At 38.3% G+C, this 22,005-nt stretch overlaps 1 protein-coding gene across 2 annotated transcripts in view; it reads right to left on the reverse strand.

Moving 5' to 3' along the window:
- mideasb (mitotic deacetylase associated SANT domain protein b) overlaps positions 1–22,005 on the reverse strand; it is a 44,907-nt gene that overhangs the window by 11,863 nt on the left and 11,039 nt on the right. For both annotated transcript variants that reach the window (XM_073826989.1, XM_073826988.1), the window contains exons 3-12: positions 18,644–18,952; positions 16,612–16,960; positions 16,133–16,199; positions 12,369–12,511; positions 12,095–12,198; positions 6,775–6,850; positions 6,229–6,317; positions 1,198–1,344; positions 982–1,104; positions 431–627 (exon numbers count right to left, since the gene is read on the reverse strand). In XM_073826989.1, coding sequence (XP_073683090.1) covers positions 431–627; positions 982–1,104; positions 1,198–1,344; positions 6,229–6,317; positions 6,775–6,850; positions 12,095–12,198; positions 12,369–12,511; positions 16,133–16,199; positions 16,612–16,960; positions 18,644–18,952 — 1,604 coding nt within the window. The remainder of the gene's footprint in view (positions 1–430; positions 628–981; positions 1,105–1,197; positions 1,345–6,228; positions 6,318–6,774; positions 6,851–12,094; positions 12,199–12,368; positions 12,512–16,132; positions 16,200–16,611; positions 16,961–18,643; positions 18,953–22,005) is intronic.

The following is a 22,005-nucleotide window of genomic DNA, read 5'->3' on the forward strand; positions in this document are numbered from 1 at the left end:
TGTTTGTTCTTCTTTTCTTTTTATTATTCAGGTTCTGTAAGCATTATAAAAATGTATCCTGAAACGTATAGGAAGTCAGCTGAATTGAATGTAACTCTTTTCTTGTTTTTGTGAATTTTGTATTGTATCTTTTGACTCCCTTGACATAAAAAAAAAAGGTAAACTTGAATAAAAAACTAATACAAGGTAAATGTAAAATAAATGGTAAACTTGAATGAATGAATAAATGAATAAATAAATGAACATTTTAAATAAAAGTAAAATAAATAAAAGGGAAGCTTAAGTAAATAAAATAAGGTAAACAATAAAAAGATGGATTACTTTACTAACTACATATTTTGTCATTTAATTGGAACAATAAACAAAACAAAAAACGCTATTATCATTAGCAAATTGCATTAACTGAGTGTGTGTATCCTAATGAACTGACCTGCCACACTTCTTGCAGGGGAATTCACCCTCTTGGTTCGTCTGTCCCTTTCCCGTATTGCCAGTGCTTTTCCGGCCTGTGGTTTCGGAGCGGGGTTTAGATTGCGGAGGCTGTGGAGGAGGATGATGACTGATTCCCAACGTGGATGGATCTCTAGTGCTGTCCTCCTGACTTCTTAAGACCAAGACGGCAGCAGCCTAACAGGAAATGAATGATTACTTAAAGCAACCACAGCTGAAAGCATACAGATATTAGACACAGGGAACTTCCTCTGTGGTGTAGTGACACATGTAAGAGTTTGCCATTGTGCCCTTCAGCAAATTAATTGCGGGTTACTCCAGCAGGACAGTCGGTATTGGATAAATACAATAGTTTAAGCTCATGCACCACTAGATGGTGCTAGAAATACCTACACATGACTACTGTCTATTGCAGACCTGTTTTCTTATTTAAAGTAGGCCAGAAGCCTGAGCATAAACACTGGAGAACTGAAAATATATTTTTCCATGCGTTTTTGCAACCTCATGCAAATCAAATCTCCCCAGACTTACATTTTCAGTTGCCTGTAGCGATTGTGTCACTCTGCCAGGGCTGTTTTCTTGTTTCCTGTCACATGACCCTTCCCACTTCCTGCTCTCCTCGTCTTCTTTCCGTGATTCAAATTTCTGTGAACTCTGAAGGAGAAGAAACATTTTAATGCTTCACTGTTTAGTAGGCCATTAAATCACCCAGGTACATGTTAGACACACAAAGCCACAGGAACTCACTTTATTGTCCACTTCCTCTTCTGTTGTGGGTTTAGTCTCTTGTGGCTCTGCTTCTCCGTATAAGAGTGTCCCGTTCCGGCCGATCTTCACCTGCTTCTTATACGTGTAGTAGAACTCCACACACTGAGCCACCGTCTTGGAGCTTACCTTCAAGTCAAATATAAACACAATTCAGAATAAAATAAGAATTCGCTAAAACTTGCCACCATAATGCTAGAATGTCAGTGACGGTTGCTAGGGTGTTGTGATGCAGTTGCTAAGGTGTTCTGAGTGATTTAGAACGTTTGTTTTAAAATGTTCTCTCTGGTTGCTGGAGTGTTCTATTTGTTTGCTACAATGATAGAATGTTTCATTTTGTAAGTTGTTTTATTTTGATGGCTGTTTATTTACACTAATTGTACATTTTTATGATTTAACTAATTATTCACTGCATTAGCATATTTAATGAGATAAACCAGTTAGATCAAAAGTAATCTCATTACATTACCTGAAAACTGTAATGTAATGGATTACTTTACTAACTACATATTTTGTCATTTAATTGGAATCAGAAGGTGTTGCTAGCAAGTTACAGGTGGATGTTAGGTGCCATTTCGAGGATGTTTTAAAGGGATAGTTCACCCAAAAATGAAAATTCTGTCATTAATTCATATTCATATTCGGAACACAAATTTAGATATTTTTTTTAATTGAGATAAAACAGTCCATGTGACATCAGTGGTTCAACCACAAAGTTATGAAGCTACAAGAATTACAAAAATAATGCTACAAAAATAATGACTTTATTCAACAATTTCTTCTTTTCCGTGTGTCTTCGACACACATTCATGAAAGTGAAAAGAAGAAATTTTTGAATAAAGTAGGGCTGGGCGATTTTGCCGATTTTATTGATCAATTTGAATTTAATATTTTGCCACGATTTTGTTTTTTAGAAATCAAGGAACTGCGATTTTGAATAGAAATATTACCAAACTTTAGAATTAAACACTGACAATTTGGCAATGATAACAGTACAGAGAAAAGAACGATCCAACCGCATGTCAGCGCATGTGATTAACCGCTCACATGTGACTCGCTCGATATCTTCACACAGAATGTGCTTTCGCATTGACAAAGATACGACGTGAGCAGTGAAATATGGGAGTGAACTTCTTTTAACTTGAGTGCTGCATTTTTAGAATGCCGTTTCACGCATGAGACGCTGCATGAGCGCAGCAGTCAAACACATCTATGTTTACACAGAATAAACAATGGAAAAGCAGCGCAATCGAATAAAAAAAAAACTGTAAAGAATTACTACTATATGTCGGATATTTTATATTTGCAACATGGTGACAAGCTGAAAGCTGCTGTTCATTGTTATTACAGAACATTTATAGTTAATAATAATGTACTGGTGTTATACTTATACCTTCAGTATTTTTGAATTTGAATTACCTTGACCTTTGGGATTTTTTTTAAAGCATTTTCCTTGAATTATTTCTCAACATATAGTATGTATAAGACAAGTTTGTACAAGATGTAGTTGTAGTTCATGCATCTTTTCTGCAAAGATATTTAACAAATGATTTCTTCAACAACTTCATGTGTGGTGCACTTGAAACTTGAGTTACTTGAATCATGTGGTAGTTACATTTTCAAGATGACTAGTTAAAAATCGGAAAAAAATAAATAAAAATCTGTCAAAATCAAGATTTAGATTTTTTTTTTTTTGCCATATTGCCCAGCCCTAGAATACAGTTGTAATTTTTGTTTTCTTTTCGTACAAAAAGTATTCTCATAGCTTCATAAAATTAAAAAGCAGGTCATATGGTATTTTAAAGTGTTGTGTTGGTGTCCCATACAACAGGTTTAAATCCATCTAAGGTCAGAAAACACTGTAATTTTATCAGAATGTACAGTCGCGGCCAAAAGTTTTGAGAATGACACAAATATTAGTTTTCACAAAGTTTGCTGCTCAACTGCTTTTAGATCTTTGTTTCAGTTGTTTCTATGATGTACTGAAATATAATTACAAGCACTTCATACGTTTCAAAGGCTTTTATTGACAATTACATGACATTTATGCAGAGTCAGTATTTGCAGTGTTGGCCCTTCTTTTTCAGGACCTCTGCAATTCGACTGGGCATGCTCTCTATCAACTTCTGGGCCAAATCCTGAATGATAGCAACCCGTTCTTTCATAATCACTTCTTGGAGTTTGTCAGAATTAGTGGGTTTTTGTTTGTCCACTCGCCTCTTGAGGATTGACCACAAGTTCTCAATGGGATTAAGATCTGGGGAGTTTCCAGGCCATGGACCCAAAATTTCAACATTTTGGTCTCCGAGCTACTTAGTTATCACTTTTGCCTTATGGCACGGTGCTCCATCGTGCTGGAAAATGCGTTGTTCTTCACCAAACTGTTGTTGGATTGTTGGAAGAAGTTGCTGTTGGAGCGCGTTTGGGTACCATTCTTTATTCATGGCTGTGTTTTTGGGCAAAATTGTGAGTGAGCCCACTCCCTTGGATGAGAAGCAACCCCACACATGAGTGGTCTCAGGATGCTTTACTGTTGGCATGACACAGGACGGATGGTAGCGCTCACCTTTTCTTCTCCGGACAAGCCTTTTTCCAGATGCCCCAAACAATCGGAAAGAGGCTTCATCGGAGAATAAGCCCCTGTCCTCAGCAGTCCATTCGGACGATCCTGGCGCTTGCTGGACTTTCTTGGACGCCCTGAAGCCTTCTTAACAATGCAGTGGAAAGTTTTTTTCGGGATTAATTTAATTTTCATGGCAAAGAAGGACTATGCAATTCATCTGATCACTCTTCATAACATTCTGGAGTATATGCAAATTGCTATTATAAAAACTTAAACAGCAACTTTTCCAATTTCCAATATTTATGTAATTCTCAATTTTTGGCCACGACTGTACATTTAACATTAGAGTCATTTTGCAATGATTTTGAATTGATTCTTTCAAATCAGTTCTGAGCTTAAGGTCTGTAAACCCCTCCCTTCCAGAAGCCTACTCTGCTCTGATTGGTCGGCTGGCCAAATCTATTGTGATCGGTCTTTCCGAAAACAATAATGGTGGACACGTTTGCCGAGTGCTAATGTGACTAACTGATGAAACAATAGTTTGTAAACCAAAATGTGTCTACATTCTTTATTTTTAAACAAAGTAATTAGAACAACGACAGTCTACATTAATCTACACATTCTTAGGAAAAAGCGGGTTCACAGCGAACTATCAGAACTATTTCAGTAAGACAGTAATATCGTGGTTTACCTGGAAACCTAAAGCTGCACTAAACATCACATATTAGCACAAAGAAAAAAATGATATTTTGAGCACTCAACTGAAAATGTACACATAACGTATTAATCATACTTGTTGATGCTTGTTGGTTTAAACAAACAAGGTACGGACGTATCATGGACAAGTGTTTAGAGAATCCGTGCTAAACTGTTCAAGATTAGAGAAGCATTCCTCGGTAAAACGACGAGCAGAATACAAAAGGTTCAAATTGTATTGCTGTGGTATTGTGGAAAACAATTATTTAAACCACTGATTCTTCACATAATCATCTTTCGGCAATGAAAACAAAAACAAACTTGCATTCACAGCGTCTTCTTGACATGATGTAAACACACTAACTAGCGAAAGTGTTTGTGGGCAGGTCAGAGTGCTTGTATTTCACAAGAGGCAGGGATTATGCTAATATGTTATCTAGTGACGTATATCAGTAATAGGAAGAAGTTTGGAAAATACGACGACTCATTAAGGTAGTTAATTTCCATTTTTTTTGGAGGGACAATATGTTTATTTATCATGCCTTTTTGATTAACAACTTTGCAGACTGTTTACATTGAAGGATAGATATGTTAGAAACTGCAAAAAATATATATTTTTATATATATTTTATGACCTGCTCTTTAAAGTTGAACCACTGATGTCACATGGGACTATTTTAACAATGTCCTTACTACCTTTCTAGGCCTTGAACGTGTCAGTTGTGTTCATGTCTATGCAGGGTCCGAAAGCTCTCAGATTTCATTACAAATATCTTCATTTGTGTTCTGAAGATGAACAATGGTCGGTTTGGAACGACATGAGGGTGAGTAATTAATGACAGAATTTTCAATTTTGGATGAACTATCCCTTTAAGTGTTTTTAATGCATTGCCAGGGTGCTGTAGTTTGTTGTTAGTGTTGCTACAATGTTCTAAGTGGCTGTTAGGTGGATAAAAAAAGTCAAACAGGCCTAACAATGAATTTCAACCACTGATTCTTCACAAAATCATCTTTAGGCAATAAAAAAAACTAAAAACTTTATGCTTTCATGATGTTAACACACTAACTAGCGGAAGTGTTTGTGGGCAGGTTAGACAGTTCCTATTAGGCAGGCGGGATTATGCTAATATGTTACCTAGTGACGTATATTGGTAACAGGCAGAAGATTCGAAAATATGACTACTCGTTAAGGCAGTTTAGAGTTGACCCATTTTTTTGAGGGACAATGTTTATTTATCATGCCTTTCTGATTAACAACTTTGCAGACTGTTTACATTGAAGCATAGCTATGTTACAAAATGCAAAATATATATATTTTTTCGAAAACCAACATGACCTGCTTTTTAAAACTGAACCAGTGATGTCAAATGGACTATTTTAATGATGTCCTTACTACCTTTCTAGGCCTTGAATGTGTCAGTTGTGTTAATGTCTATGCAGGCTCAGAAAGCTCTCGGATTTCATCAAAAATATCTCAATTTGTGTTCTGAAGATGAACGAAAGTTGGGTTTGGAACGACATGAGGGTGAGTAATTAATGACAGAATTTTCAATTTTTGGCGAATTATCCCTTTAAGTGCTTTTAATGCATTCCTAGTGTTGCTACGATGTTCTAGATGATTATTAAAAAGTCAAATGGGCTTTTTCCTCCATTTTCTTTTGGAAAAGTGACATCAGAACTCTTCCAGCTACATCATTTGATTTGTGTGTGGGATTGACACTCATTGTTAGGGTTTTGTTCAAACCTCTACATACCAGTTTCTGGACCATGAAAAAGTCCTTCTTGTAGGCAGCAATGCCTTTGTTGAAGGAACGTCGCTCCTCTGGCGTCCAACTGTCAGAGCCTGTGCGGGACAGACAAGCGGTGCACAGAATATCAGATAGAGGCTGCTGTGCGTTTAGCCTATCCTCTTATAAAGCACCCCCACCCGCCAACACAAACACATTCGTGCACACAAAGGACAGAGAGGGGGCAAACAGCCAGCACACACATGTCCAGACAAACAATGATGCCGCTGTCTTATGCTAGGATTTAACAACATGCCACAGACACACTCCCCCTCCTTTCCTCTCGTACTCTACCCAGCAACCCACTCGGTCACCCAGCAATCTCTCAGTCAAACCCCTCCCCTCCGCTCTGCTGTACTCCACTCCTCAGCTGCTTTTGTTTATAACTGAGACACGGAGCGTGGTGTGGAATGTCAGCGCAGGGGGTGACGGGGTACCGCATGCCATACGAATTAACTCACATCACCAAAAAAAAAAAAGGGTGCAAGAAAAGGAAAGTAGAGAGGGACTTACCAGAGTAGTGGTAGCCAGCCAGGGGATGCACTTTGGGAAAGATGGGTTTTTTCAACAACAGAAGGGTGAGTGCTCCCTGAAAAGTGAAAAAGAAAGTGAAATTTGCATGATTGGGGAAACAAAACTGGCTGCGGTGGGTGTGATGTGCTTTGGTGGGAGAGACATAGTCACAAGTTAGAGCATGTTATGCCCTACAGTTGATATGAAGAGATTAATGAGGGCAGGAGAGATGCAATTTTGCAAGACCATCGCTGTATCCCTAACAACATGTGTAAAAGGCTTTCGCTGAAGGCGTTTAACCCAGCTGTGCAAGTCACTGGATAATCCCTCTTGTTCTCTCTGCCTTTCTCCTCTATACAGTCTCACAGGGTGCGATAAATCGAGGACACCATATCTTTTCTGGGTCATCGAGCTCTAGCGTGAAGTTTTTTGCTTATATATGGCCCTTTTTCAACTTTTATTGATTTGGAAAACCAAAGTTCAACATGTCGAAGCATGTGCATTTTATACAGCAGCCCCAAAAGTGTCTGGACAACTAAGCCATACTTAAACGTATTAATGTTGCTGCACTGGATAACAAAACATTTAAATATATTTAAAAATCTGAACTAATATAATATTGAAAAATGTATTTGGACCACTTATGATTGTTAAATTTTAGTAGATTGTTCATAATTCATGTAATGAAGTACACTTGTGGTTAATTGGTTGTGGTTACAAATAAAATGAAAAATAAAATAAAATAACAACCTTACGGCTTTTTTCTAAGTAGGGCTGGGAGATAAAATGACAATGATTATTATCGAATAGGGATGTAACGATATCAAAATCTCAAGATATGATAATATCGCAATATGAAGTCCACAATGCAATATTTATAAAGTTCAATTATTCTAATCTAATGCACTTTGAGAGTTCAAATTAAGAGCTCCAACCCACGTTCTTAACTAAGAAAAGTCAGAAAAAAGTCTGACTTGTACCTGAACTTTAAAACGGACTCAACCCACTTTTTATTTGTTATATACTGTCTTAGTCTAATTTACATTCACACTGGTGTTTTAGGAAGCCAAACATATTAGAATACAAATGACAGCAATATATTGTAAAACAACTGCACCGCTAAATAAAATAAATGAAATTATTTTTGCTGTACACTACAGTAGGGGTATTACAATACTTATTTCCAAATTTCTACACTTGAAAGAGATATTTTGAATTTGGACTGCAGTAACTTTACCCATTTAAACCGCTAGTTGTCAGCAATTCAGACTGCACACTGCTTTTATTTTGACAGCTTTAGTGAAAACAGGCTAAAAAAAACCCTATTAAAATGCTATAATCATCAGCCGCGAAAATAAAGCATAACTGGTGGCCGTTGCATTCCCAAATGCGCACTAAACATGCAATAAATGAGTTCACTGCTTTCACTGTGAACTGAGCCGTTCTGAGGTGCGGAAAACACCGGACTGTTCGTGTGAGAACACCAAAAACACTTGATAAAGTGATTAAGCCATATTGTTCTTTCAGTTTTAGTTTGTGTGACAGATACTGTGCCAAAGCATAATGGTACAAAACACAACTTCAAAGACCTTTTGTGTTAAAATAAAAAGTTTAAATATATTTTTAAAAACTACACTTTTTGCCCGGAAGACGTTTTATATCATCATGAGACAGTTTTGCTATCGCAAATCACAATATTGATAATATCATTATATCCCTATTATCAAGACTAAATCTAGAAGAACTGTGGCAAAGTCTCAAAAATGCTTCAAGAAAGCTGCCTGCAAAGCTTCCTGAGAATCTATGCACAAGTGCACCTAAGGTAAAAGCTACTTTAAACGCAAAGGATGGTCACACCAAATGTTGATTTAATCTAGTTACTAGAAGTTAAAAGATAAATTAAATCCATTTATGACATTATTTTTAACAGCATCCATACAGCATTTTACACAAGTGCCTAAAACTTTTAAAAGTATTGTAGCTTTGCAGGTAGGTCTCTTGAAGCATCTGTGGAGACGTTGCCACAGTTCTTCTGGATTTAGTTTGTCTCGGTTTGTTCTGTTTCTTCCTGTTATTCCACACAGTCTGGATGATGATGGGATCAGATCTCTCTGTGGAGCACTGGCTGTTGTCAGACTCCTTGTGCAAACAAAAATCTCACTAGATCATTACAATTAATGGCAAAATGAATGTTTGGAAATGTAAACTGATATTTCCTACTGACTCACTACAGCAAAAGATGGAAGTAACTGACTTAAAACCATTTTTAACTGGTGAAAATACTAAGTTTGGCCACCACTGTACAGTTTTTCAATGGTATTAAGCTGCTTTATGTGTGGTTTTGACTGTGGTTATCATGAACTAATTGTATGCTACTATGGAAGACCAATGGTTTGTTTTGAAAAAACTCAAACAGTCAGAATAATTACACTTAACCATCTAAAAATGAAGTTGTTACAATTGTTACAGATATTACTGTTCTTGATAATGAAGCTAAATTTACATCAGCATCCTAACTTAAGCTACTACTACTGTCAACTCAAACTACTGTCAAATGTGCTGTTCTTCAGAAAAATTCTTCAGGTCCCAGAGATTCTTCGTTTTTGTGTATTTGAACCCTTTCCAACAATGAATGATTTTAAGATTTTTCTAAAGAACAGCTGGAGTTTAACTCTTCAAGACGAACAAGTGTATGTAAATATTAGAACAAGGACATTTATTATTTTCTCTTGTGGACATGCATTTTGTATGATCCCTCTTATTTTAAAGAAGTAATTAACATTTTGCATATTCTGCAAGGTGTATGTAAACTTTTGACTTCAACTGTAGATCACATCACAGGATCCGTTAAAAGAATAGTTCACACAAAAATTAAAACTTTGTCATTAATTACACACCTTAATGTCGTTCCAAACCCGTAAGACCTTTGTTCATGTTCAGAACATGAATTAGGATATTTTTGATAATATCTAAATAATTATTGACAGAATTTTCATTTTTCAAAATCAATGAACTATCCCTTTAAGTACTTAAATTTTCATTACTGTCCGACAAACTTATTAATGTGTTACAATATCTATGTCAAGACCATGTTAGCCAGTGGCTAACACAAATTATTCATCACATGAAGCACACGCAACAAACAACTAAGGCTCTAGCAACTTGCAATTACAAAACATAAGATGCAACGAGATAAAACTATTAAAGGCAACAACATCAAGCCAACTGTCAGTGCATCTCTCTTATCACTGGCACTCAAACACCACAAACCTCACAGAGACTTTTCAGAGAGTCAAGCTGACTTTCAGGTTCTGCAGAAGTGGTTCACATGTGATGCGAACCACAAAGCAATAGGGATGTAACGGTATCAAAACTTCACGGTACGGTAAAACCTCGGTATGAATGACACGGTACGGTATTTATTGAGTCATTTACAGGAAAAACAAAACTAATGAAGAGACTCGAAAAAAGTGCCAGAAGTGTTTATTAAACAGTTTACATGAACACTGAACATATCAATGGCATACAAATTTGCCATCTATCTGTAAACTTTGAAACAGAAACTTAAATTTTTCAATTTTAGTAACAAAAAATTATTAAAGCATGTAAAAAACAGTCAAATCAGTTTAGCTGAATGAGTTATGAGTTGTCTGAATCTAGTTGTCTGCTTGAAATAAGATTTTTTTTCTTACCCCATTGGCAGATTATTTAGCTTGTTTTAAACAAAAACTCACTTAATTTTGACTTGTTTTTACTAAAAACAAGACAATAATTTTTACTTGTCTAGAAAATCCTTCTTGATTTAAGAATTTTTAGATATTTTGGCTGGAAACAAGACAAAATTCTAAGTAAGAAAAGCATTTTTTGCAGTGCAGTAGGCTCTCATGCCTTTCTTTCGCATTAAATCTTTATTAAAAACAATCCTTTAAAGAACTTTTCTACCTGGACAAGTGCATCTATTATGTTGCCTAGTTTATTTAAAACTGCACCTTTCCTTATTTTAAACCTAGCCAAAAAGCCACGTGTTGACTGTGAAATTTATATGCATTTATGGTACATTTCCGTGTCAATCCATGTTCATTTTTACAGCGAACAATGCACTGTAACATTAATTCAGCGCATACAGTGCAGCAAAAAATAGACTCGTGCCGAAACGATCGCTGCACTGCTGCAAAGGCACCGCTTCTAGGACGTACTGCCGGACAGCAACCGCGTGCAGTGTGAACGCTCTAATCCGTTAACATGGGTGCTGAAAAGAATACGTAACGCATACGCACTTCAGACGGAGCAGGTTCGACCATTTCCATCTCTTTTCCTTGCTGCTACAGTCTGTAGCGACAACAGACCGCAAAGGATGATGGCCACGCCTGGGCTGATGGGAATTGTAGTTCCCGCAACCTCCCGTTCGCTCCATTCGCCTGAGCAAACTTTTCTCAGAAGACCTATTGTTTTATCGAGTCATGCGACCACGGTAGTATCGAAAAAATTTGTTATTGCGGTATGACGGTATTTACAATACCGTTACATCCCTACAGAGCAACATAAAATAGCATTTTATTTTACAGTGTAACTCCAGCATGATTGAGAATTGGCTCAGAAGTACAGCGCACACGATTTAGTCATCTTCAGTGTGTCGTTCTGGACACGAGCCTGTGATTGACAGGAGGTTGCTATGGTGGCGGTGTGACAGCTCAGCAGTAAGCGCTGGCTGTTGTGTTGTTGCAGCTGCTGGCTCAGCTAAGCGAACGTTAAAAAGAATTATATAAAAACACACGCACCATTTGTGTTTTGATAAAACGGGGTCATCAATTAGCAAGCCGCAGTTGCTTTGGTTTCACCTGGATTGCCGATCTTATCATAAATAAATAAACCAGGCTGCCAGCTGATTAAAAAAAAACTGATTCAATTGCACGATTTCCTGTTTAGATAATAATTAAAATTAATAGCTTTTCATATGAATTCTGGATTGTGAAATGCTGTTGAAATCGTGTCACTTACATACACACTTTCCATGTGCGTGTAATGTCTTTTCAGGCTTTGCGATTCATAATTGCACATAATTTCGTTTTAACTCCGTAAGATGATTACACTCCCTAAACTGATATTTCCTGTCACAGATGTCATGAAGAAATCTTTAGGTGACTCAAAAGCAAATTGCTCATTCAGAAATATTCCACTCATATGACAAACCCTCCATCTATCGCTCTAATAATCAGCGGTTTCAGAAAAGGAGCAGTCGGGCGTAAACAGGTCTGATTGGTACACAATGCAGCAGGAAGTGCACTTAAAATATGCCAGTGTGCTACAGCATGACACTCACCATGACGTCACCCTTGCATTCATACAGGCAATGCATGGCCAGTTCCTGATTGGTCCCTCCTCCACACAGCGCACTCGAGCACGCCAGGTGCATGAGGTCATCCACTGCAGGGACGCACAGAAGGTCCAGGAAAGATGTGGATTTAGACATATGGTCATGCAGATTTAATTGTAATGATCAGGACAAATTGCAGAACATATTCCTGCAACTTCCTTTCATTCAGTTTAATGAATTAAATAAGAGAAGTTAATGTGGTATTGTGTAAGTCATAAACCTCTTTTCTGTTGCTCAGCACTGGCCTCCAGGTCAGGCAGCGGCACCCACACCAATTCAGCCTTGTGTAGGTCGTGCTGCGCTGCAGAGCGCTCTCTCAGCTCCGGGACCTCCGCCTGATAGCGCAATCCAATGTTTATCCGACTGAAAGAGAGGGTGAATATAAACAGGCTGCTGTAGCGATCCAAACTGTAGTGCTGCTACGGAAACATGTCTATATAATGAGAAATTCCTGAGAAACAATTGCATTCCACTTCAGGTCATTCCACAGGTAGTTTCTAAAGGTGTCTGGTTCACTAATCAGAGCCATTTAAAGGGATAGTTCACCGAAAAATGTAAATTACACCATGATTTACTCACCCTCAAGTCATCCTAGGTGTATGTGACTATCTTCTTTCAGATGAATACAATTGGAGGTATATTAAAAAAAAGTCCTGGCTCTTCTAAGCTTTATAATGGCAGTGAATGGGTGTTGAGATTTTAAAGTGCAATAAAGTGCATCCATCCATCATAAAAAGTACTCCACAGAGCTCTGGAGAGTTAATAAAGGCCTTCTGAAGCAAACTGATGAGTTTGTGTAAGAAAAATATCCATATTTTAAACTTTATAGACCATAGTCTCTAGCTTCTGCTAACAGTAGCATCTGTACCAGCAGATGACGTAGAATGTAGGCGTAGCCATTTTTTTACAGCAGAGGAAAACCAGTATCCTCTTGGCTTATATCAAAATCCTCCAACATTTCTTGTGAATGCGTGTACGGCAGGTGGCGAAAGCTAGAGATAATGGTTTATTAAGTTTTAAATAAAAGGAGAAGTTCACTTCCAGACAAAACTGTACGGATAATTTACTCACCCCCTTGTCATCCAAGATGTCCATGTCTTGCTTTGTTCAGTCATAAAGAAATTATGTTTTTTGAGGAAAACATTTCAGGATTTCTCTCAATATAGTGGAACTTGCAGTTTAAATGCAGCTTCAAAGGGCTCTTAACAATTCCAGCTGAGGAAGAAGGGTTTTATCTAGCGCTAACAGAATCAGTTGTTTTCTAAAGAAAATTACAATTTATACGTTTTAACCTCAAATGCTCATCTTGTCTAGCTTTGCGTGTACTCCGGGTCAAGACAGTTAGGATATGTCAAAAAACTCCAACTCCTCCAACTTCAAATCATCCTACATCGCTGTTTTACCTTTTTTCGTAAAGGGTGTATGATTTTCTTTGCACGTTCACTTTGTAAACACGTTGTTGGTACTTCTGCAGCGATGTAGGCCAATTTGGAGTTGGAAGAGAAAATTATAGATTTTCGACCTACCCTAATGTCTTAAACCAGAATACACAGTTCATGCAGAGCTTGAAAAGATGAGAATTTAAGGCTAAAAAGTATATAAATTGTCTTTATTTATTTTTTTATAGAAAATAAATCGTTTTGCCTCTTTGTCGGCTGGGATTGTTTAGAGCAGGGGTGCTCAACCCTGCTCCTGGAGATCTACCTACCTGCAGATTTTTGTTCCAGCCCTGCTCCAACACAGCTGTCTGTAATTATCAAGTGCTACTTAAGAGATTAATTAGCTGGTTCAGGTGTGTTTCTTCAGGTTTGGAGCTGAACTCTGCAGGATAGTAGAGGTGCGTTCCATTCGACCGTAAGTGGACTGCGAAGTGGACTTCACAGGGTATTCCGCCATCTTAAGTGAGATTCCAAATCAAAGGGAGCGAACATGTTCAGTTCGAAGGGCACTGCGAACGGCATAGGGAATAAGGGAACATCGGTTCTTCACTTCACAGGAAGTGGAGGGGATAAATTACCCAACTGTCATTGCGCACCGCGTCACCAGTTCGAAGTAATGATGGAGAAGAGCCGTTGAAGTTTATTTAAAGGCTCTGAAATGGAGCGGTTGCAATAAATGTTGTTATTATTATACAAATTAGAGTGTTTATGAATGGTTATGGCGATTCATGTTACATTTGCATATTGTATTTTATGAATGAAAGTAAAACTGGCAGGGTGAAGCTCTGTCTTGTTTTATTTAATGTTACCACAGGATAGTTAAATATAGGCTGTGTGTGGGGAATAAAGTGCGTGAGATAAAACCACAAAAATCTGTTAATCTGTTAACGGTCTAAACATATACATTTGGACTATATTTTTTAGATACATGCGTTTATATGTATTTTATATGTATTTAAATTTTAAAGTAAAATAAATTACAATATTTATTTATGTTAAATCATAATCTGCGTGACCTGCCGTTGAATTGCTTTGATGACGTTTCAGGGCATTCCAAATGAGCGATTATTGTCAGCGAAGTCCACTTCAACGAATATACAGTGCTAAGGGAGTAGGGAGCAGTGAACACTGCGTAGGGACCCTGTCGATCGGAACGCACCTTAGATCTCCAGGAACAGGGTTGGGCACCCCTGGTTTAGAGCCTGTTGAAGCTGCATTTTGGAAGTTCAAACTCACGGGCACCATAGAAGTTCACTATATGGAGAGAAATCCTGAAATGTTTTCCTCAAAAAACATTTCTTTAAGACTGAAGAAAGAAAGACATGAACATTTTAAATGACAAGGGGGTGAGTACATCATCTGTAAATTTTTGTTCTGGAAGTGAACTTCCTAAACCCCTAGAAGCCGTGCGGAGTACTTTTTATGATGGATGGATGCACTTTATTCAACTTCAAAATCTCAACACCTATTCACTGCCATTATAAAGCTTGAAAGACCCAGAACATTTTTACATATAACTCAAAATTTATTTGTCTAAAAGAAGAAAGCCATATACATATAGAATGGCTTGGGGGTGAGTAAATCATGGGGTAGTTTTCATTTTTTGGGTAAACTATCCCTTTAAGGAATATTAAAGTTGTTTCAGACTGCCGTTTGAATTAATTCCGTTGCTCATCTCATTGTCAGCTTTTTTGGCGAGAACTCAAGCATTCATGAGAGTAGATTTTGACCATGGGTATTTGCATAAAATTAACACCCCATGTTTTTGAAAGCCAAATGTTCCAGTATCTGACTGCCAAGGTCTGGGGATAAGGCAAGACAGATTGTGTTTTATTATTTTGTTCCAGGATGTGCTTTCGTGGTGCACTGGCCAAATCCAAAATGAAGGGATCTGTAGCCATTCACAGAGAGCGTGTCTGTGTATGTAAGACAGAAAGAATTTCAACCAAACACTGTTCTGACCATTAGATAAACCAGCTGGTACCAGTCACAGAAGATATCCCATAATTCCCGCTGTTCGGCCACCATCCCCCACCTACTGTGTTCTTAAAAAAAATAGCTCTGAAATACCTCAAATGTATAATCCAAGATTTCTCTTAAACACACTAACAGACCGATTTGTGCAAGACATAACAGCTCCCCAACCAGCTCAACCATTAACATACAAAAACACAACATGCTATGACCATGAGTTTTGCAACTGCAGTCTACGGTTTACAACTTATACTCAGCGTGTCAATGAAGCAGCAGCATATCTTTCTTTCACACCTTCAACGTTTATGCTGTGCAAAGCTGCAGCTCTGTACAAAAAACAAGTGATTTGTGATCTACTCTATTAGTAGTGTCTAATATTTTCCATAAAATGTGACTAAACAATCAGCTATTTAGACAACTGACTTTCAGTCAGCTGAATGAAATCTAGTAAGCAACTAGCCTAATAAAAAAGGCAAATTTAACCAAGTAATTGGCCAGATGCGTAAGCTAATTAAAGAAATTTGTGAAGCATAATGTGTGGGGGTGTTATTTGACTAGCTTATGTACTTACGGCTCAATGCTGACAGGCGTAGCCTCACTCATAGCAGAGAGAACTGGAGGGGTTATATCACTGCTGTCTGGACATATACAAACAAAAAGACTGTGCTTAGATGCAAAGTAAACAGTGTTTCTTATTATACGTGCTCCTATTTATGATACGCACATCAATTATGTCTAATTACATATATCCTGGCTTGTTAGGATATTTATATCTTGGGCATACTAAGACAACACCTAATGAAATGCCAACTTACAGTACTTTTTAACCTGCTACAAACACTGGGCAGCTCACTCTACTTCATTTTCCTTAATATTTTGGGTACCAAATTCTAAGGCAGCATAGCATGTCTCCTTTGCTAGTTAGGCAGCCCTAGCATGCATTAGGAAACAAAATTAACATACTCTACTAGGTTTTGGAACAGTACTTATGTTTAGGTTTTAAGTTGTACTTAAATTTCACACTTTGTAGAGATAGTAAAAAGGACTCACTGGAGCGCAAGAGGCTGCGGGTGGCAGATTTGGGTGTGGCAGGTGGGGGCAGCCCCTGATTGTTCGCTGCTGCCGCGGCGGCGGCCGACAGGAAGGTGGAAAAGTAAAGACCCGAACCCTCTCGAACTGGGCTGAGGATGGGCGGGGGAGTGTAAGGTGGCATGTTGAGGGGGTTGTCGACCAATCGGACAGGTGAACGTAAGTGACTCTGGTAAGGTGTGATAGTGGAGTAGACTGGTGGGGCAATGAAAGTTCCAAGTTTGGGTGGGGGGATAAAGAGCGGCTCTGGGCGAGGCCGTCGTTTGGCTTTTTTGCCGTCAGCTTCGCTTCCGCTCTCTGCTCCACCATTCTGTAAAAGAGATTAGATGTTAGCAAGCCAATTAGTGCAGAATCTAGAATCTGCAAAATGATTTTATCAAAATAAGAGGGATTATAGAAAGTGCATGTTATATTTTATTTAGTATTCAAAAATTTACATACACTGTGTTGTTACCCGAATGATTCACAGCAGTTTTTTTTGATAGTGATAGATGTTCATGAGTCCCTTGTTTGTCGTAAACAGCTAAACTGCCCGCTATTCTTGCATTGCATTCTTATTCAGCATTGTGGTGTATTTGATCCGTTTCCAACAAAGACTGTATGATTTTGAGATCCATCTTTTCACACTGAGGACAACTGAGGGACTCATATGCAACTATTACAGAAGGTTAAAACTCACTGATGCTTCAGAATGAAACACAATGCATTAAGAGCTTGGGGGGGTGAAAACTTTTGACCAGAATGTGCACATTTTCCCTATTTTGCCTAAATATCCGGGGGGTTTTCCATTTAGTACTGCCCATCAGAAGTGAGTTAAATTTACCCTGATCTTCAAATTCAAAACGTTTTCACTGCCCGGCCCTTAATGCTTTTTCCTTCTGAAGCATCAGTGCGCTTCTGTAATAGTTGCATATGAGTCCGTCAGTTGTCCTCAGTGTGAAAAGATGGATCTCAAATTTATACATTCATTGCTGGAAAGGGTTCAATTACATAATGCTGAAAAACCAAAGAATTTGTGGGACCTGAAGGATTTTTCTGAAGAACAGCGAGCAGGAACTTTATAAAAAAAATCTATTAAAAACAATATATAGGAATTTTTTTAATTCAACTATTATTTTCTCTGGTGAAGTATATGTAAATGTCTGTGAAATATCTTATTCAAGTCAGTACTAAATAAAAAAAATAGCATGCATTTTGTATGATCCCTCTTAATTTTGGTAAAATAATTAACATTTTGCAGATTCTGCAAGGTGTATGTAAACTTCAACTGGGTGTGCGATATATACCATCTAAGGTAATATCAAAACTTTTAACATAAAAAACATTAATTGTGCATTAGCAATTGCAGGTTAATGTGTGTGAATGCATTTAAACGCCAATTTCGATGCAGATTCTGTCCCAACTCTGCATTGCATACATGAATTTTGTTCATACTGATTTCATTTAATTGGTAACAGTCCTAAAGTGTCTCAATTTGAATTTATTGATTCAATTTAAGAATTATAGACAAAAGACTACGAGTTTAATTATGCTAGAAAAAACATTGAAAATGTCCATAAAAGGTATTTAAACTCATTTGCAAACAAACCACTGCACAGAATATGAAGAATATCAAAAGATTTGGGAGTCAGTTGTCCACAGCTGTCCTAAGTACCAGCACAATAACACACTTATCGTATTGATGATATTGTCTAATTATTGTTATCGACAAAATTCTACGAAAATATTGGAGTATCATTTTTTGTCATTATCGCACACTCCTACATACACCATATGCAATCTGGATGATCTTGGTGAGTCTTGCCAGATCTGATAAATCTGGTAGTGAAATGTGGTGGGGGAAGGTTGGATTAGGGTGCAGAAAATGGACATGGGGGTCGGCAGAAATTTGCGGTTTATTAGGGAATTTTAATCCAGGGTTTAACAGAGGGGGATGGAATAGATAAATAGGCAAAAAGAGAGATATATTAATGTTAATGTTTTGTGAACTCACCTGGCCCGAACTCTCAGACAGAGAGTTCCTCAGTGAACGCCGTCGTGTGACAATCACAGAAGTCTTATAATCGGAGAAGCTCATGTCATGGGTACCCAAAGGCCGTGAAGGCCAACTAGCTGAGAGCGAAGCTTGATCGTGATCGGGGGACGAGGAATCAGTTTGTCTCACTGGCACAGAGACTGGAATGACCAGTGGCATGAGGCTGTCATCCCTGGGCCGCTTGGCACTCACTTGATCCACTTCAGCTGCCCCTCGACCTGGACCCGTCGGGGCAACAGGGGGGCTCCAGGGCCTGTGTGGCTCTTGCTGACAACACACATGATTAACACAGTCAAATTAATGGTTAAACAAAAGTCCTAAATCTCAGCATCCTTCCTCCGCTCTATAGACATAATTGATATGCATGAACGAAATGAGAGAGTGCTTAAGAGCTGATAAGATATATTAGTACAGGAAATGAGGTTAGCTCAAGACTATTTTCAAAAACATCTTAATGAATCAACTGCGACCTCATTTTTGCTCCTGCAGACTGGCAGCAGAGGATGTATAGATCTTTGCATGACAGCACAGGACAATATCTCAATATAACCAGACTCACCTGTGGGTGTGTTAATGATTAGAAAATGGGTTCCTATGTTAGGTTTACTGAACTGCATCTAAACTTCTCCACAAAACAGGAACTTATAAAGAAGCATACAAAAGTGGCACTCTTAGCTATTTCACAATGACTGCAAATTTCGAAACCTCTTTAAAAAAAAAAAAAAAAAAACACTCACAATGATGTTTGAGTCAGAAAAAAAGCATTCTGGGTGGTGCACCAAACCCATGTTTCCCTTATTGTGAGAACAATTCCTGTTTCTCCTCATTGCTAACTAAGGCATGAGAAGGCATGAGAAAATACAACTACTGAAACTTCATTGGCATGTTTTGGAAACAGACAACGCAATATGCGTCACTACAACCGGGTTTCTAACTGGAAGTTGCGTGAAAATCTAGAAATCCCTAAGGATGTGGCCTGTCTTATCTGAACCCCGGCCTTGCTGGCACCGCTGAGGTATTCAGCTTAGTACATGAGGCCCTTGCAGCTCACTCACCCTTGAGCAAGAGCTGCTTTTCAGCCTGCATTTAGAGTTAGAGAGGTTTAGAGGCATAAAGTGACATCCGTCATCACCATGAGACCAAAAAAAGCCTTACTGACTTATGCACCTACTTGTTTCGAGGAGCTGGAATCAGCTGATCTAAGATTTGCTTTTTACTGGACTGTTCTTTGTGTTTTGTGCATTATCTGCCCACAGATCAACGATATATGTACACACACCCTTTCTTTGTTATCATCTGTAGGGAGTCTTATAGGAGCGCTGCTGTTCTTTTCAAAGGAAGTTTATGCAACAAGAAAAAGCAGAGTGAACTCAATAGCGCGGCCCAGAAACACTTCGATTCCCTCGTTAAATTTGATTGCACTAATTCTCTGTGCATGGTAAAAAATGAACAAACTGAGCAATTAACACTAGTCCCTATATGCAACATCTACTGCAATAGGACGAAGTCTCTTAACAATCTTCCATTCCAAAAAAAGAAAAGACTCAGTGACGCTGCAAAAGTAGCTGTGCTTATGAGTTACAACAAAAAGAAAAGCAGGTCTTTATGAACATCAATGTTCAGACATCCTCAAGAGGGCCAGTGGGCTGAGGGTGGGGTGCACTTGCTGGTATTTGTATGAGAAGATAGTGGTGTGGAAAAGCCTTTGTTTGGCTCAAGCGACCATGTGACCTAATAGCAACAGTAAGTGCCTGTACCAACTTTACACTCCCCTATCAATTGAGAAACCTGCAGAACCTGTATGCATTTGAAACAAGTAGTGCATCCTCACTCTACAGTGTTAAGGAGATAGTGACATCAACTTCCCTTGGCTCAGGGTAATTTGTTATCCTTAAGTCACAGGCCAACTTTTCATTTTAACTACATCATGAATTGGCAAAACCGTAATTGCTTGCTTGAAACGTATTTTAAAGGGGTCATGACATCTGAAATCAAATTTACCTTGATCTTTGTACCATTAAAACACCCTGCAAGATTTATAGCTTAAAACATCCTCTTCATTATAAACGAAGCATTTATTTAATCAAGCTTCACAAACGACTCGTTTGGATCTGAGGTGCAAGGTGATGTCACCCAGACACAAACAATTGCATAAACACTGCCTCCAGAGCAAGGCATCGACGAACAGTCATTCCGCTCACCATAGGCCCTGGCCACTGGGTAGTCAAAAGTAAATAGAAATTACAATAGCTGCTGCTACCTTTTCTAGACTGGATACAGTATACAGATGTGTTCGCTTTCTGACAGTCCACGTGCTTGAATCTGTCGTCAATTGGACAAATGGAGTTAAAGAAGGTTCACTTTGGCTTGTTTGGTTTAAACAGGTTGTTCGCATCTTTGTACATATATCAGGATCCCAGTGTAAGGAACAAGTGGATCGTTTATTTTTAATGGCATCCCGGATCGTGTCGATCGAGGATTGATCGGAGCATTTTGTTTTGTAAATGAGGTACAGTGTCAGGAAGAGTTCACAAAGAAATATTTCAGAAAAGATGAAGCGGTACTAGATCTGACTGCAGCTGCATCCCAAACTGTAAGTAAATGGTTTTATAACGCTTTGTCTGGAAATTACCATTTGTTTATGATGTTGTCAAAACACTCACATGCAATAGCGAGGGGGTGTAAATACGGTTTCCTATGCAATGACGTTAGCCAATTATAACAGTGGCTGATTCCTGTCATGCCCTAAAGCAGGAGTTCTCAACTCTGGCCCTCGAGGTCCATTTTCCTGCAGAGTTTAGCTCTAACCCTAATCAAACACACCTGAACAAGCTAATCAAGCGCTTCATCATTACAAGAAAGTTACAGGCAGGTGAGTTTGATCAAGTTTAGAGGTAAACTCTGCAGGAAAGCGGACCTCGAGGGCCAGAGTTGAGAACCTCTGCCCTAAAGGATATGCAATTTAAAGATCCACTGAAGTGTTTTGAAACACACAGCATTATTCTATGTGTTGAAGTCATTTGAGTGGGACATATCAATCAGTCCCACTCCCTTTTTTAAATAGTCAATAGCATTTTGCTTATATCGCAGCTTGGGCCAGAGCTGTTGAGCTCAATTAAGTCATATTTGACAGCTTATAACAGCCACAATCTCATCCATATAACTATAAAATATACCATTCTATGTAGAATTCAAATGGGTCCGATATGTTTCATGGTCCATGCCAACTCGCGTATATGATTCACTCTGTGTGGCGCGAACAGTGCAAAATCAGACTTCTTTCGCCCTAATTGAAAGCATATTTGCATATTTGTCTGAAT

Source organism: Garra rufa, chromosome 21, assembly GCF_049309525.1.
Source record: "Garra rufa chromosome 21, GarRuf1.0, whole genome shotgun sequence".
Taxonomy (NCBI): domain Eukaryota; kingdom Metazoa; phylum Chordata; class Actinopteri; order Cypriniformes; family Cyprinidae; genus Garra; species Garra rufa.